Source organism: Glycine soja, chromosome 2 (assembly GCF_004193775.1).
Source record: "Glycine soja cultivar W05 chromosome 2, ASM419377v2, whole genome shotgun sequence".
NCBI lineage: Eukaryota > Viridiplantae > Streptophyta > Magnoliopsida > Fabales > Fabaceae > Glycine > Glycine soja.
The window spans coordinates 5,388,867-5,404,814 of NC_041003.1; the positions used below are offsets into that span (position 1 = coordinate 5,388,867).

The 15,948-nt window shown below is 34.8% G+C and overlaps 1 protein-coding gene across 5 annotated transcripts; it reads right to left on the minus strand.

Moving 5' to 3' along the window:
- Nucleotides 1-306: 306 nt before the first annotated feature.
- On the minus strand, nt 307-15,899 carry LOC114382516 (histone-lysine N-methyltransferase SUVR5-like). 5 transcript variants are annotated; one of them, XM_028342011.1, is made up of 14 exons: nt 15,405-15,899; nt 13,199-13,329; nt 13,032-13,132; nt 10,065-10,589; nt 9,253-9,555; nt 9,044-9,154; nt 7,744-7,854; nt 3,354-6,143; nt 2,891-3,052; nt 2,540-2,656; nt 2,358-2,461; nt 1,959-2,096; nt 1,627-1,714; nt 307-1,038 (listed from the first exon to the last, which is right to left on the minus strand). In XM_028342011.1, the coding sequence occupies exons 4-14, from the start codon at nt 10,515-10,517 to the stop codon at nt 931-933; spliced, it is 4,485 nt and encodes a 1,494-aa protein (XP_028197812.1). In that variant the 5' UTR covers nt 10,518-10,589; nt 13,032-13,132; nt 13,199-13,329; nt 15,405-15,899; the 3' UTR covers nt 307-930. The 5 variants fall into 5 exon arrangements, with proteins under 5 accessions (XP_028197812.1, XP_028197821.1, XP_028197805.1 ...); XM_028342020.1 differs by having other exon boundaries at nt 13,032-13,125; nt 13,199-13,516; XM_028342004.1 differs by having other exon boundaries at nt 13,199-13,516.
- Nucleotides 15,900-15,948: the final 49 nt, after the last annotated feature.

Below are 15,948 nucleotides of genomic sequence, written 5' to 3' on the forward strand. Positions count from 1 at the left end.
ATGCGGCTTGATTTTGATCTTGGAATAACTTATATCCTTGGTTTTGATTAATTTCTTTTTGTTGGTTTGAATAATAACCTTCTTTAATTAAGATGTGAGTTAGTTGAACGAAATTATTTTTAAAGGTTCTTGTAATTTGTGACAATTATAAGTCACCACAAATTAGTAATCCTTTTAAAATACTTTATCCATGTAATTTCTGATAATTTTTAACCAAAAATAAACATAATCAAATAAAATAATAATAATAAAATCAATCCACATCACCACTTAACAATCAAAATATATGGAAAGGACTAAAATCTATGACTCAAAAAAAAGTTGAAATAACATTGACTGATCATCAAAAAGTTTAGAGACAAAAACTAGAAGTTGCAAAAGGTTAATAGACAAAAAAACATATTTAACCCTTAAAAATAAGTAATTTAGCCGACAAAACAAAGGGAGGTAAGTTAAACACCTTTGGTCATATTTGCATTCCTACACCACTATCAATGATGCTGACACAAAGAAAGTCTCTTCCTTTCCCTTGAACTTCATTAATTTGGTGAGGAGCTAGGAACAAATGGTTCTTCCCTAATTATTTGATGAATACATGCACTTGGATGGAGAAAATTAGAAAGGAAGAGAAAAGAAAACAAAAGTGCACCTAGCTACAAAAACTTAGAGAGCGAAAGGGGGAGGGAAATTTTACACAGCAAAAAATCCTTAATCACTAGATCACGGTCAAGTTTGGTATAGACATTTAGCAATTTAATACCTTGCTTTATATAGATGCCTTAGCTAGTGCCATCTGTTAGAGAGATCAAGACAGTAACACTTCAAAGTTAGGTAGGCATGATTTCCTCATTGGAATGTTGAAATGTTGAGTGAATCATTTGCTACCCAAATTGGACTATCTTAAAATAACACAGCATGGATGCTGAGGTTCTAGTACAGACGTCCCCAGCACTTGGCGGAACCACAAAGGCAAGGAGATCCCTCTCCAGGTAAAAGATCATAATGATAATTATATGTCAATTCTTCTCCCAAAGCAATCTGATAACAAGAGACAAAGTGAAATCTAATTCATGTAGTACAAGCTAGACAAAACAGCGATGTCCACTATTGGCAATCATGCAGGATTTTGTTACATAAAAGGAAGTTTCATTCTTGTCAAGTGAAGTCCATTATCTAATCCATAAATTCATCCTTCACATAAACGTCCTTAAAGCTGGATATGGAAAGCATATTTCTAATACAACTTAGCCAATGGGCAATATCTAATAGAAGTATGGTCTTCAACACTTAAGGGTATGTTTGGAATTTGGAAGAGAAAGAAGGGGAGGGAAAATATTTTATTTTAAAATTGAGTTATATAATGTTTATAAATATAAATAAAAGATTAACACATTAAGTTTGTGTAGATCTATCATTATATTTCTTTTATTTTAAACAAAATTATCAATTGGATAATAATTAGAAATGAAAAAACTTCCCTCTCTTTCCTTTTCCTCTAAAACTGAACTCCCTTCTCCCACATCAACCAGATACCATATCAAGAAAAGTGTTTGTATGAGCATACTCCCAAGCAACATAAATATTGGGTCACTCTAAAGGGAACGTCATATAGAGAAGGGTTCTTACATCTCGATTTGCGTAAAGACCAATATGTGCACGCTCACAATCCATGCTCTCTACAAGAACTTGGTAACTCACAAGATTGGGCGAGCAGCTGCAATAACCCCAAATTGCAAGAGAAAACCAACAGGCGTTAGGAAGTAAAACAATGAATTAAAAAGTTGCTAGTGATAAAATCTTATGCTTCAATAAAAACCACCATAGCTCGAAAGAAAAAAAAAAGTAAAATCTTTATCATGTTGAAAAGAAAAGAAAAGAAAATTAACAAATTGCATCATGTTTTTGTTGTAGCAAATAACAAATATTCCTAGTCTCCTACATTAAATCCGTGTGCTCACCTGTTATTGATGAACCTAGAGACATTTCCAAATCTAGTTGTATCAATGACATAATGGGCCTGTCCTTCAATCAATCTACCCATATCATTAACATGATCATCAACGTCATAGAAATAACTGCAGTGTTCTTTGCCGTATCTGGTATTTATATAGGGCAAGTCAGTAAAAGAGAAAAAACATCAATTAACTAAAAAGCAATGTTATCAATGGCAGATGGCGCAACATGGGGGAAGGCCAAAATTCCGACATATAAGCATGCCATTGTGGCCTACGGTCCGCCATGGCATGCCTCCCTTCACAAATTAACAATGGCGGTTGGCAGCAAAACTGCCATGGCGGCCATAGTGCCACCATTTAACAACACTGCTAAAAGAAACTACATTGTGAAGAAATGTAAACCTTTTGCGCCGGTTTTGTGCCTCCTGCTTATCTAAAACCTCTCCAATGTACTCACACACAAATGTTCCACGAAGGATAGCCTCACCAGCCCTTACAGCCCATCCCTGTGAATGAAATAATAAAAGTCAATGTAATAGACCTTAAAAGTCATTTGGAAATCATCAAAAGAAGAAAAGTAGCACCTTCTTTTCTGTTTTAAAGACTTCCAATTTAATCCGTATTCCATTCTGCAATATTCTGTTTGGACAGGTTTTATTGCATTTGCACATCTGGTTACATTCATACACAAGGTAACCTTCCTGTAGTTTCACAGAGCAATTCCCAGCATGAGACAAAAAATATTTGTAGATTAGTAACATAGAAATCAAAAAGGGAAATATCTTCTGTATATCCTATATACTTAATTCTAAGTAGGGGGCGGGGGGAGACATAACTTTAGGATAAGCTGGATATGGTGTTGCTAAATAATGCCCAACATATTTAGAACATATTTTATATATAATGGCAGCAAATAATTAATACAAATATTTTACCTCCAATATTATTCGACCATTCTCATCATATGGGAACCTACTACGCATTGGTTTCCCAAATATGTCTTTTGCATCATCATAGTCATTATCAAAAAGGTAGACATGATCACACGTTTCAGGACAGCAGGCAGAAAATGAGCAAGCACATCTTAGTTGCAGACTCTGTTAATAAAAAAATAGGTTAAATATTATTGAGAACCAATTAAAATGATAGTGTACTCAACAAAAATTCTTTCTAGCTTCAGTTTGACAAAGAGATATGTATTACATAAACGTGTGACACTTGTGTGAGTCCTTGAGCATAGAACTCGATCCATTTTAGGTCCTTAAATGGACATGAGTATCAATAAGGTATCTTATGACAAATAAGTATGTGAAATAACATGCATTTAATATAAATGAAGTTTTCTGTTATCTCTGATTTGGATTTGATCAAAGGAAAAACTGAGTCACAATTAAGTACCTCAGTATCAAGGCTAAGTGATTGATCAAGCATTGGCTTTGTAACATAAGTAAAGCTCTCCCAAGGCCTAGAGAGATTTATATCTTCCTCAACGGACCCATGCCTAAGAAGAGAGTTTAGAATATCTTGATCTACTACACAAATCACTGGAATTGATTCCTTCCCAAAGCTTATGTCATCACACAAGACAGTAACCTTTTGTAAGGACCCTACTTTTAAATGTTGTGAATCAATGATGTAATGAAACTCATCCACCTCCAACTCGTCACAAACAGGATCTGATAAAATTACTGATTTTGGCTTTAGGAAACCATTAGGAAGAGATGCTAAGGGAGAGAGATCCCTTTGGTCCTTCAAAACCTTACAACCCCTAAGACAAATGAACCCATCCTGGTGCCAACCCACCTGAATGTTATGATCGCTGCAAAGTTTTGCTGCCTTCAAATAGAGCCTTTCAGGCAAAATTCCATATTTCTCCTCCAGTGAGGCTTTAAGACTAACTTTACAGCATACAGAACGACCAATTGACAAGATATCAAGATTGTTAGGCCGTGGTTTAGTCTTCTGAATCTCAGAAAATAAAATCTTTGCAACTGCCGAGCATTGATATTCTGCCAACTTACCAATATTTCCTGTCTCAGTTACATGAGGTTTTATCTTTCTTTCCACCATGTCAAGTGACTTTGTTGCCTGAATGTGTCTCTTTAAATTAGCATTAGCCCTATTCCTAATTCTAAATGATGCTGCTGCCAAACCATTTTTAAATCTAGGACGGCTAAGTCTGCCAGATTTTAATCTATGCGTATAATAACGAACTCCCCTTTTTGTAGAGCGGCTGGTACCTAAATTGCGGCCCATATGAGCAGCTTGATGATGGCGACCCAGGTCAGGTAGTAAATCAAATTTTAACCCACAAAACCGGCAAACAAACCTCCGCAAACCACCTGGATTCTCAGAATTATTCTCCAAAGAAGCTGAATTTCCCTGGTCAAGATTTTCCGGAGAGTCCTCACAAGGCAAAGTTTGCTGCTCAGGAGCTTTCAGTGGCTTGAATTCAACAGGGTGGACTGATAGAACATGCAGCCATAACTGCTCCATATTTCCAAAATGACTACCACAAGGAATGCATTGGAGAAGCAAGCACTGTTCAACAAATTGCACACGGTGTCTCTCCTGAACATGGGCTTCCAATAGCTTCTTGTTTGTAAAAGAATCCAGACAAATGGCACAAGCATAACCTCTGAACAGCCACTGTGCTTCCTTTTTATGGTTGTCCATCCAATGGTTACCAAGAGTTTGGTCATCAGGAAATTTTGCACAGCAAATCTTACACTTAATGACATTTTCATTATCAAAGCTGTCATTATCTGTGGAAGGAACGAGAGGTGGACCTTCCACGAGTGAGGATACATCTATGTCATCATTGAATCCCCAGATCAATTCAATTCTCTCCTTTTCACTATGAACCAACTTCATAAGGAATTCCCCAACACTAGTATCTTTTGAGGCTTCAGTTAAAGCCTGCTTGAACTGAACTTCCTTAGAAGCTGGGCTTCTTTGTGACAAAATGCTTTTGAATAGCCTGTAAAAAAGCTCACATGCTTTATGCAGGTGCACCTTTTGCTTCCATGAGCAGCAGTCCCTTAAAATTTCTGTGAACACTTCTTTTGATATTATCCTACTCTTTCCATTTCTTGCACGTTTTAGCCAGCTTGGAAGGTGCTTCTCACAATACAAGAAATACCTCTTTGGTTCTTCCAAACAGGGGTCCTTGTCATCATAAGGAGGAGAACCTATACAGTGAAGTACCTCCATTGCAATCTGATCATTGCCAGAAAGGGCAGGCCTCTCATCTAAGTTGCTTCTTCCAAGGAAGGAATCACCATCAATGGCAGGCACTGGTTCTACTTGCAATGAACTTTCAGCATTTATCAATACCATGTCTTTGCTGATCAAGCCCCCTGAACCAATGTGATTTTCTTCATGTTTTCTCTTCAGTGTATTATGGGTTAAATTTGAGATCTCATTTGTTTCAGCATGGGGACGATGTTTCTTACAGAATGAAGAGCCAGGAAGGGCATGATGCTTACACTTAGTACCAAGAACAGTTGTACCTCCACACATTGGAGTATCAACTGAAACAGGTTTTTCGGCTTTCCCTAAGCTTCCCAAAAAATGAGATGACAAATGCGCACAACAATATACCTCACCGTCATTTGCCCATCTCACACATTGTCTTCCCTTCGCTTCAACATAAGCTATGCATTGCCGATTCTTAGCACCAGGTTCTACAATTTTTTTACCAGCCATCTCATTCATAGGTGTTGGCTCCATTCCATTTCCATGCAACATCTCAGAATCAGTAGCCTCAACTACAATTTCATTCCATTTATTGGTCAAATTACTAGTTGCCACAGGTACCTCCTTAATATCTTTGTGTGTAGAGGTCTCAGCTGCTAATGTATTCAATATGTCCTGACTCCTATAGAAACCTGGGTCAGTTTCAAGAGTAATTTGCTGATATGAACCTTTTGTTTCCACCAGTGTAGCATGCGTATCTGCACGACGAACTTCAAGTTTGGGCCTTTTTCTACCAACCTGAAGGCTTACTTGGAACAACCCATCAGAGGTCATTTGATTCATATCCTTGCTGCTAGAAAAGGAAGGTGATGTGGAAAACCATTTCATCACATCATGCTTCCAGGTTTTCCACTCAGAACCTAATGTTGATTGCACCAGTGCATCCCAAAGAGCATTGACATCATTCCACAAAATAGAATCAGACAATTCCTGAACAAGAGGATAAGAAACAAATCAACCTAAGCAAAGCATAAGTTTTTGTGATTATTGTTTAAACAAAGTTATGTATTTATTTCAGCAGCTTTTAGAAATTTGACATATGATTTCAGTCTGCGCATCAGAAAGGAAGCACCACATTGCCCACATTCTCTATTATTAAAGTTTAAAATGCATTAACAAATATACCAAAAAAAATGCATAAAAAATGACATTAGAAGTGTTTAGTATATACTGATATCCCCAGATGGCAGAAGATAACCTTAGTTAATCAAAAGAGGCAATTGAGTGAATATCTGATTTTGGTTTTCACAAAAACCAATCAGATAAACTTCTAGAGACTACATATTTTCTTAAAATAATAGGAATTATGTAAGATCATAATGATTTTTCTTAATCTCTTATACATTTTGGGCACTGGTGAGTAGCAGTGTTCACAAACCAATGCAATCAAACAAAAAAAAAAACAGATTAAAAAACCCCAAAAAAATTTATTGAATTAGATCAGATTTGATTTTGATAACCTATCCAATATAATCCAAAATGAACTTATATATACGTTTATATTTTTATTTATAAATTTATGATATGATTCATGGTTACATGTTTATTTCTCTATATATTTGTAAAATTTTCACATGACTTATACTTATTTATGAAAAATATATTTAATTAAAGATAGTTTTTTTAGTAAATATTATGTTTATTATATATCTTACCATTTATTTCATACCATTTTTCAGAGCAAAATAAAAGTAAGACTAGAACCAAAAAAGGATTTGATCAAAGCTGCTTTAGAATGGATTGTATCATTCGATCGAATTTAAACTTTAAACCAAACCAATTGGATGATGAATTAAGTAAACAAAAGTGCTTTGATTGGATGCTTTTTCTTATCTGTGAACACCCTAACTAGTAAGGATTCGTGGCAGTGTGAGGGCAAGATATGAACGGATAAAAGCAAAAACTTAAAGGGACCATTTCTTTTGTATCTTCACCTCTTGGGTTTATTGTATTGAAGATTATAAAGATTTTTCCCTACTATTTTGTTTAGGTTTCGTTTGAGATAAAATCAATGTTGGTCCTTCACCTAATAGCTAAAACTTTTAACTGAGAGTTGCTCTCAGACATAGTATCAAAGCCTCTATGAATAAGTCATCAGAAGTTCAATCCTTGCCATCTTCCATTCTCTTAAATATGGCTGAGTTTTCAGCACAGGGTAGATTAAGCATGTGTATTCACACTTCAACCTTAATGGATGCATGCATGACGAGAGGTGTTAAAGATAAAAAATCAATCTTGAGCCTTCACCTAATAACTTAAGTCTTTATTTTCCTTGAATGTTCTTTTATCAAAATGCACTCTGGGAAAGAAATGGAGTCAGGGCGTACAAAATAATAACAATATGAGACAACCTTTAGCTGTGCTCTGCTCATGGGTTTTAAGCATTTTATTGTCCTATTTTTATGTTTATTATCCATTTGTGAGTATTAAATAAATAAAAAAATAGTCATTTGCCATGAAGATCATGCAAATATGAGTACACAGTCCTTTTTTCTAGATACATGAATTGGTCACCAAAATTATAAAGTACCTCCTTCAGTAGCTCTACCAATTCAGCACTATTTGCAGTCTGGCATCGTTCAGCCCAAGAGTAAGATGAATGTTGTATCCAGTCAGCATCTGTGTAGTGCTTCACTATGCTCTGTAATGAAAAATGATTACACTACTTAAGTCACCAGAAAAGGTTACCAAGAAATATTAATTGAACCATGATGTTTGTATTTATCTAATGAAAACTGAAAATACTAGGATTTATAATTTTAAAACTACAATATAGCTCAAATGACATAAATAGCACATACTATGCAAGTAATTTACATTAGGTGTTAGCATTCAACTTCAAAGAAGTGCCAGAAATTCAATTCAATCAAATATGATAATGCTTTTAACTTAACGAATTGCCATACTGGCAATATGTGCTCATCCATGTGGAGGATGTCAAGTCAATAGAATTGATGATATGCTATATTGAAATGATACCAAGGCAGTCTCTTTTCTCTCCCCTTGATAAGACATCAGGCCAACTATATTTAAATAAGATTAAGAATATGAATAGGTGAAAACTAAAATGGCTCTTATATCACAGTGGCATTGCTATCTTGAAATACATGATACAAAATGCTAGGTAGAAATTAATTCACCATTAGTTTTAAGACGCAATACTAAGTATGCTTGTGGACCCATGAGACACATCACCCAAATGAGAGGAAAATGGAATGATATCCCTTGTCAGCAAGTTGAATTCCATAAGTCCATAGCAAGAATAAAAAAGACTAGTAGTGAGGGTTGAAGAAACAAGCATGGAAACAATATAAATTAAAAGTGGGAGGATATGAAGTATAAAAACTTCAGGGCCAATGAACTACAATAGTAACCAAGGTATGTGTTAACCCTAAAAGTCACATGTAAGAGAAGAGCAAAAGAATGATCATCAAGGTGTAGTTTGCAATTTTTTCGAATTCAAACTTTATCAAAATCTAACATGTGTAGCACCCTCCAAATGCATTGGAACCCTGTCTTTTTTAGCTTGTAGAATTTTTTTCAACACAAGGTTCTAAAGCTGCATTGTTATCAAGTACTTTTCCAATTTTATTTGACTTGAAAATATATAATAAAAGCAGAACTCAATGTAAATCTATCACACTACTTTGTTATGTTAGTAGAAGCTTCATATTCACAAGAATATTGTTTAGTATATTTCTAGTGCATATTAACCCAATAGAGAAGCATAGCTACAACAAGTTCAGACATTTTAAAATGCAACAATGTTAAAAGATCGAAAAAATGTAAGCTCTCTACTCCATAAACTATTATCAAAAGTTGTAATTTACATTTAGTAACTTTAGAAGCATTCTGCCAAAATCTGAATAACTGTTACAACGAGAAGTCTCCATAGCAAACTCCTTCCAAACCATCACATCACGAGCAGTTTCTAGCAAGGCCTATATTTATCAAAAACATCAAAAGTAAAAAATACAATAAAAAAGTTAGAGATTACAAGAATAAGGAGTGAAGAAGAAATAGAACCATCATCACATACATTAGGATGAAGCTGATCAACAATGCTCAGTATACCAATGGTTAGCTTTTGCATTATAAACCGCCGTGCAACAGTCAAATCTTTTACCATTTTCAATCCTGCTTGATGAGTTTTGTGTGCAATAGGCTGGGGAAACTCATAAATTGATCGAACAAGCAGCATATCAGCCCAAGAATGATTCCTTGTGTGAGGAAAAAATATAACAAAATATTTCTTCCGGTCATGAGTTGGTTTTGCTTTTAAAGTTGATAATGGCCAGTCAGCCCTTGCACATTTGATACCAGCCTGCCAGTTCCCTCTCCACTAAAAAAGACAAGTAAAGAAAAACACAAAATTAGGCCACATTGCATTCTGACTTTCCTCCCCTCCCCCCCCCAAGTTGGTCAATGAAATATGTAAGAGGTGTCTAAAATAAAGAAAATATTTTCTAATCATTGTGATCAAGCAGTAGGCCCATTTTTTAAACTTAAAAAAAGAGTTATTCTTAAAAAAAAATTAAGTGATGTTTTAAGAAGCAAATAGAAGTTGTTTCATTAAAAAAGTAGGAAAAAAAAAAGTTTAGAAAAATACATCAAAAAAGCAAAAAACTGCTTATTTTATAAAAGAAAAATTAAAATAAAAGTTAAAACAAACAGGTGTAATATTAGTAAAGAGATATTAGGAATTTTAAAATAATAAATACAACATTGGCTACATCGGACTGTTGAATAATTAATACTCTAATTGTAGGGAGAATAGCAAACAACTATTAGAAAAGGCTCCCAACAGATAGTAAATAACCAAATTTTGCGCATGCGCACGCACACACATACCTTGACCCACAATGCCACAGGCTCATCTCCCTTCAGCCAGGTGGGTTCAGAAAATGACAGCTCTACTTCCCTACTACCATTTGGTGATTCACTTTCATTTGTATCTGGAATAGAGCCAGAGTTTTCAAAGGCTAAGCAAGGCTTGTTTATTCCATCATCTTCAACATCATGGAAACTAATGGATTCCTTCTGGCCTTCCACTTGGCAGTCACAACATGAAGATCCACCACATTGGCAAGCTATATTAGTCAAGGGTTCACAAACAATCTGTTGCGTTTGGCCTTGTCTTTCTAGCTGAGGCCCTTCCGTTCGTAATGAGTCATTCAGTTGATCATCTTCCAATTTAGCCTGATCACCACTTTCTCCCTGGTTTACAAAAGTTGTTCCTAAACTTGGCTGAGAGCAATCAGATCCCCCAGCATACTGAACACCAGAACAAGGAAGTACTTCCATGATACTATATTAAAATCGGCAGTATGACATGATATGCTTCCTATGACTTATGATTCCCATCTAACCACTATTCTGTCAAAGGCCATTCCACAAAAAAAGTATAATAATGTAGTGTTAAGCATAGTATTGAAAAAAGGAGGCTGAAAATAAAACATAAATAAAATATATTGAAACTAAATGGCATGGGTATATCAAAATCAAATTAAAAGAAAAGGGAGCAAAACAATATATATCGTAGAACTAAGAAAAACACCATGTGTTCCTTGACTAGGAGCAAACACCAATATGAACTTTTATGAAATTCCATTTTAGGATTTCAGTGATTTACAGAAAATTTGGGGGAACATTAACTTGATAAAACCAGCAATACAAATTACCATTTTCAAGATCCCTTCTTAAATTACTGGCTTTATGACTTGACAGCATCAGAGCAAGGAATCATTTGTCAATATATCCATTTCACTAAAGGTTTGAGAGGTGCGGGGAATGCAAGATCACGTATTAAATGAAAAACAAAAATTGTATTGAATATTCAGTTCTCTAATTCTGTATTTCTTAGAATTCGGTCCTATGGCCTAACTCAGCCTCATAAAACCGGTTTGTAACATGAGGAATGCCCAAGATTTATAGATCTATTTAAGTCATATCTCTAGTCAGTTTGGGACTAAACACCACCCTTAAGGCTGCAATTAAAGCAGCACCAAAAAGGTCGCAACTAAGAGGGGTGAGCACAATTAAGGCAACTTTTCAACACTCTCGCAAACGCCCAGGGCTACTAGCTTGGAGCGTGGCAATACAAGTGACCAAACAATGAATCTAAGATAGGCTCTAATAGCATGCTGAAAGAGAGAGAAATATATGAAAGAAATGTTGAAATCATGTTTCTTGAATGTGGAAAAGAAAAGAGGTTTGCCTGGAACAATTAAGGAAAGTGAATGATTTACAAGTACATTAGTATAACCAAGGTTATTGTTGGTGTGTTTATATGTGCATGGAAAACAACGATCATGATCTAAATACAAGCTTGCATAATATTCTTTATTACTTTAATCCAAGAAAGTTAGTGAAATACTCCTCTGGAAGTAGATTTAGATCAGGCAACAAGAATGAAGGTTCCTGGCCACAAATCTCTTGCTTGTTTGAGGGAGCACTTGTTGCACTAACAAGTGATTCGCCCTCAAAAATATTGTCTTACACTGTTTGTGTTGAGGCTAAGTTGGATGAATCACAATGAGCTTCCATAGACTGAGGTGGGTTAAGTACAAGTAGTCATGTTTGAAAGGTTCCTTTTGACATCAGATCAAGCGTTATTCTCTTTAACTTTTGTTTGAGGCTCTTTTTTCTCAAATTGAAAAGATGAATTGGCAGCCATGAATCTCAATTACAAAAAGAGCCTCAAACAAATTTAAAGAAAGTAAAGCTTGATTTGATGACACAAGGTACCTTCCAAATGAGACAAGTTATACTTGACCCACCTAAGTCTGTCAAGGCTCAATGCAATACACCTAACTTAGCCTCAACACAAATAGTCCAAGACAAGATTCTTGAGAACAAATCACATGTTAGTGCAGCAGCAAGTGCTCCCTCAAACAAGTAAGAGATTAGTGGCCAAGAAAACCTTCATTCTTTTTGTCTGATCTAAATCTACCCTCCAAAGGAGTATTACATAGACTTTCTTGGATTAAACCAATAAATAATATAATGCAAACTTATATTTAGATCATGATCATTGTTTGCCAAACACATCATGCATTAGCAATAACCTAGGTTATGCTAATGTACTTGTAGGTGGTAAACCATTCACTTTCCTTTCTCAATCACAGACTCACAATTGTTGGGAACTATTTTTTAATTCATGATGATACTAAGGGTAGTGTAGAAATTGTAAAGATTTTATATCACTAGAAATTTTTCTATGGTCTTAGCACTAGGGACCAAAGCTTAACTTTTATACATGCATAGGAATAAAACTTAAAATTTTCTTATATAGGGACTAAAACTTAAAATAAAGACAACTATAGGGATTGAATAATTTAAAATATAATTTTAATTATACTCAGTTACAAGACTAAAGCAAAGGGATGTAACGTGAACCATGACAGCATATATACTTTGCCATGCATAGAATTTTAACTATACTCGGTCATAAGATTTTGTAATTATTAAAATAAATGAGTTCAATTTCTATACATTGTCAGTATAAAAAAAATTGCACTATCAACTAATCAGAAATCATCATTGACATGACAATTTAGGTATTGTAAAAGCCAACAAACTTACTATACATGATGATTTGTGATTTGATGATAGCGTACAAATCTCTTACTCTGTCAGTGCATACACTGTTTACTCAACAAATATTTTCAAAAACACATTGATTTTAATCTATGAAGTAGTCACTTTTTGGAAGGGTCAATAAGCACAAGCAATTTGGAAGAAAAAAATAAAAAAGAGTTGTGTATATTATAAATGATCTGGGTAAAGCTCAAGTTAAGAGAACTATCCAAATCTTACAAGGAGTATTTGGCCATATTCCTAGCTGATATGAGATCTTGATGCATTCCCTTCATCCCAAAACTGAACTCTATAGCATGATGTTTTGCAGAACCTGCCATCTGTAGGTAGCTCAACATAAGGACAGAATAGGCTCTGATATCATAGCAAAAACAGATCGAACCTACCTTAACCTCAAGCACGAGTTCAGCATGAGAGGATTGCCCTAGTTGTATAAGGATTAGTTTGACCATATTCCCAATCCCATGAGAAATTCCCAATCCCATGAGAAATCATGACAGTGTCCATGACAGAATACCTCAAATTTTAATGTCAGTATAAACTTAGGTGCATTTCTTGCTTTTTGAATGTAAACGCATCATTTTATATCAAACATTTAATGTTACCCCATGGCATGTCAGATAATTTCAAATTTGTGTTTGAGCTTCATAACTAGAAAGTTCAATGAAATTATTTCTTCATACATTTAAATAGTTGTTCATAGACTGCAATAAGATAAAACAATCAAATCAATTAGTTCATAAAATGAGAATGAACAACTTCAAACCAGTCTTAACAAATAAATACACAACAGAACAATAAGCAAGAAGACAACATATAATATCACACTATTAGTTATACCATTGTATAAAATAAGTGAAATTATTTAACAATGAATTGAAATGTATTAATTAAGTAATCTGTTTAAAAAGAATCCCCCACTTCCCATCAGTTTATGGTCTCAATTAAGTGGGCACTTGCATATGCAGAGAGCAGCAGATTGGACAGCCTATTCAGTTCAAATTGGCATACCTAACCACTATTAAGTGTGAGTGTGTGATCTAGCAGAACAATGCATATTTTCTTGTTTACTGCCCTGATAAGAGTAAACCATTTAGTGATGCATGGCAATAGTAATTGAGGCATCATTGAAATTTTATAATTATTTTTATAGCTTCTGACAAGACAATAATTCACATCTAACTTCATAATTGAATGCTATTACCTTGGAATGTTGATCAACAGATGCCTTCCCAAGTATACAACATGATTATAGAGGTTTTTTTTAAAAAAAATACAAATTTACAATCGAGGTCTATTACCTGGTTTATGCAGAAAAGGATAGGGTAAAGTTCAAGCAAAGCAACCCGGTGAGACTCTATCTCAAGATCAAATAGTTCCCAAAATAGACTTAGTAGCACTAGAACTATGACCCTTGGGCAAGGCCTAAGAAAAATTTAACAGATGGAAATCACTTATCTCCATGCTAGTCCCTCTAATTGAAAAATAACATGTCATTAAAAAAAAAAATTCTTTCAAATATAAACATTCTCTCTTTTAGTTTTTTTTTTTTTTTTGTTAAGGTGTTATCTTTAACCGCAGCAGAAGAAAGGGGACAAGTGATTGGATTCCAATTTTAGTGTGTGTTTGGATTGCCGTTGAGAGAGGAGAAAACGGACGTTTACACTTTTCTAGACACAAATAGTAGAAGGAAGTCTCCCCTTTGGTTCGCTGAATGTCCGTCCAGGTTGACTTTAACTTTTTTCCAAACACACCCTTAAACTTTGAAGTCTAAAATGCTACATCATTTTTTTAGTGTAAGAAATTGTGAGTCAAACAAATTCAACCAGTGAGAAACATTAAAAATGGTGATTTTCTGTTAATTAGCAATGGACAACTGCATTAAAATCCAATCTGACAATTGTCACGCGATGTGTAAATTCATCCCCCCAAACCCTAAACTCAAAATCCCAGGAATCAAATGATCTAAGTTCCCACGAGACGTAAAATCCACAACAGCAATAATTTCATCAAAAGCAGCACGAAAAAGCTTCACCCTTAAACCTTTTACAAAACAACACAGACCCAGCCAGGTTGAAATCTAAACCTTAACATCACACTCACTGTGACCCAGAAACCCTCAATGACAAAAGACCCAATTAAAAATCGAATTAACACCCCCATTATTAGGATACTATGATAAACCCTAACCAAATTTAGATTATATAAGATTGATTAAGGATCATAATTCAGGTACATGCACATCTGCATATCTGAAAAATTATTAAGCAAAAAAATAAAGTTGCAGAATCATACAAGTATAAAATTAGGCATCAATTATATCCACGAGGCACTTAAAAAATTCCTAATAAAAGGAAGTTCTTCACGCTGCCATTATTAGCAAGTCTTATATTTGGGCACAAAAATAAAAATTATAATAAAGTACGCGACATATATCATAGGGGTGAGATAGGTCATCAGACACCATGGAATTGGAACCGAAATTGACAGCAAATAAATGTGACATGTAATAGAATAGACATTAGCTAAGGCAAATTGAAAAGAATACACTAAGAAACTAGGAAAAAGGGGGGGCAGTGGTAAATAAAGTACCTTAAAAAAAATATGGGAAGCTTATGCAGAGAGAGATCAATAATCAGAGACTATAGGTTTAGTGATAGTGGGTGAGGTGGGTGGAATTTGATGTTCCTTTTTATTATATGTGAAAAATGTTGTGTTGTGTCTCTCTTCTCTATGTAGCTTTGAAATTGAATCGCTGCCTCACTCGATAGTATACGGTGGCTAATGGCTAGTGATGATTGATATATACAACAAAAGTGCGTTCTGTGTTTTGGGAATATATATGATATATGAAGGCAAAAAGGGAAGGGGGTTCAAGTCCCGTGCCCAAATTAAAGCACGAAACAACAAAGGTTCTATTTTTTAATTACTGCTAACTATTATTATTTTTTCATGTACTAGGGTCTCTAGGGGTATTTTTTTTGGTGAAAGGGTAGTTTTGGATCACACAGGAAAAGATTTGGATTTCCACAAAGAACTGAAAGGTGCAACTGCAATGCAAGGTGAGAGAAACTGAGAAAGGGATGGGATTGAAGTGGAAGAGGGAATAGATGGAAATGGTATAAATAAATAATTA

Bases quoted from the DNA above. Each gene is read 5' to 3' on its own strand.
- LOC114382516 (XM_028342029.1), bottom strand. From the start codon at position 10,517: ATGGAAGTACTTCCTTGTTCTGGTGTTCAGTATGCTGGGGGATCTGAT. The intron at 2,462-2,539 runs GTGCTACTTTTC...TTTCATTCACAG, and splicing joins TCTTTAAAACAGAAAAGAAG to GGATGGGCTGTAAGGGCTGG. The intron at 2,097-2,357 runs GTTTACATTTCT...TATAAATACCAG, and splicing joins GCACAAAACCGGCGCAAAAG to ATACGGCAAAGAACACTGCA.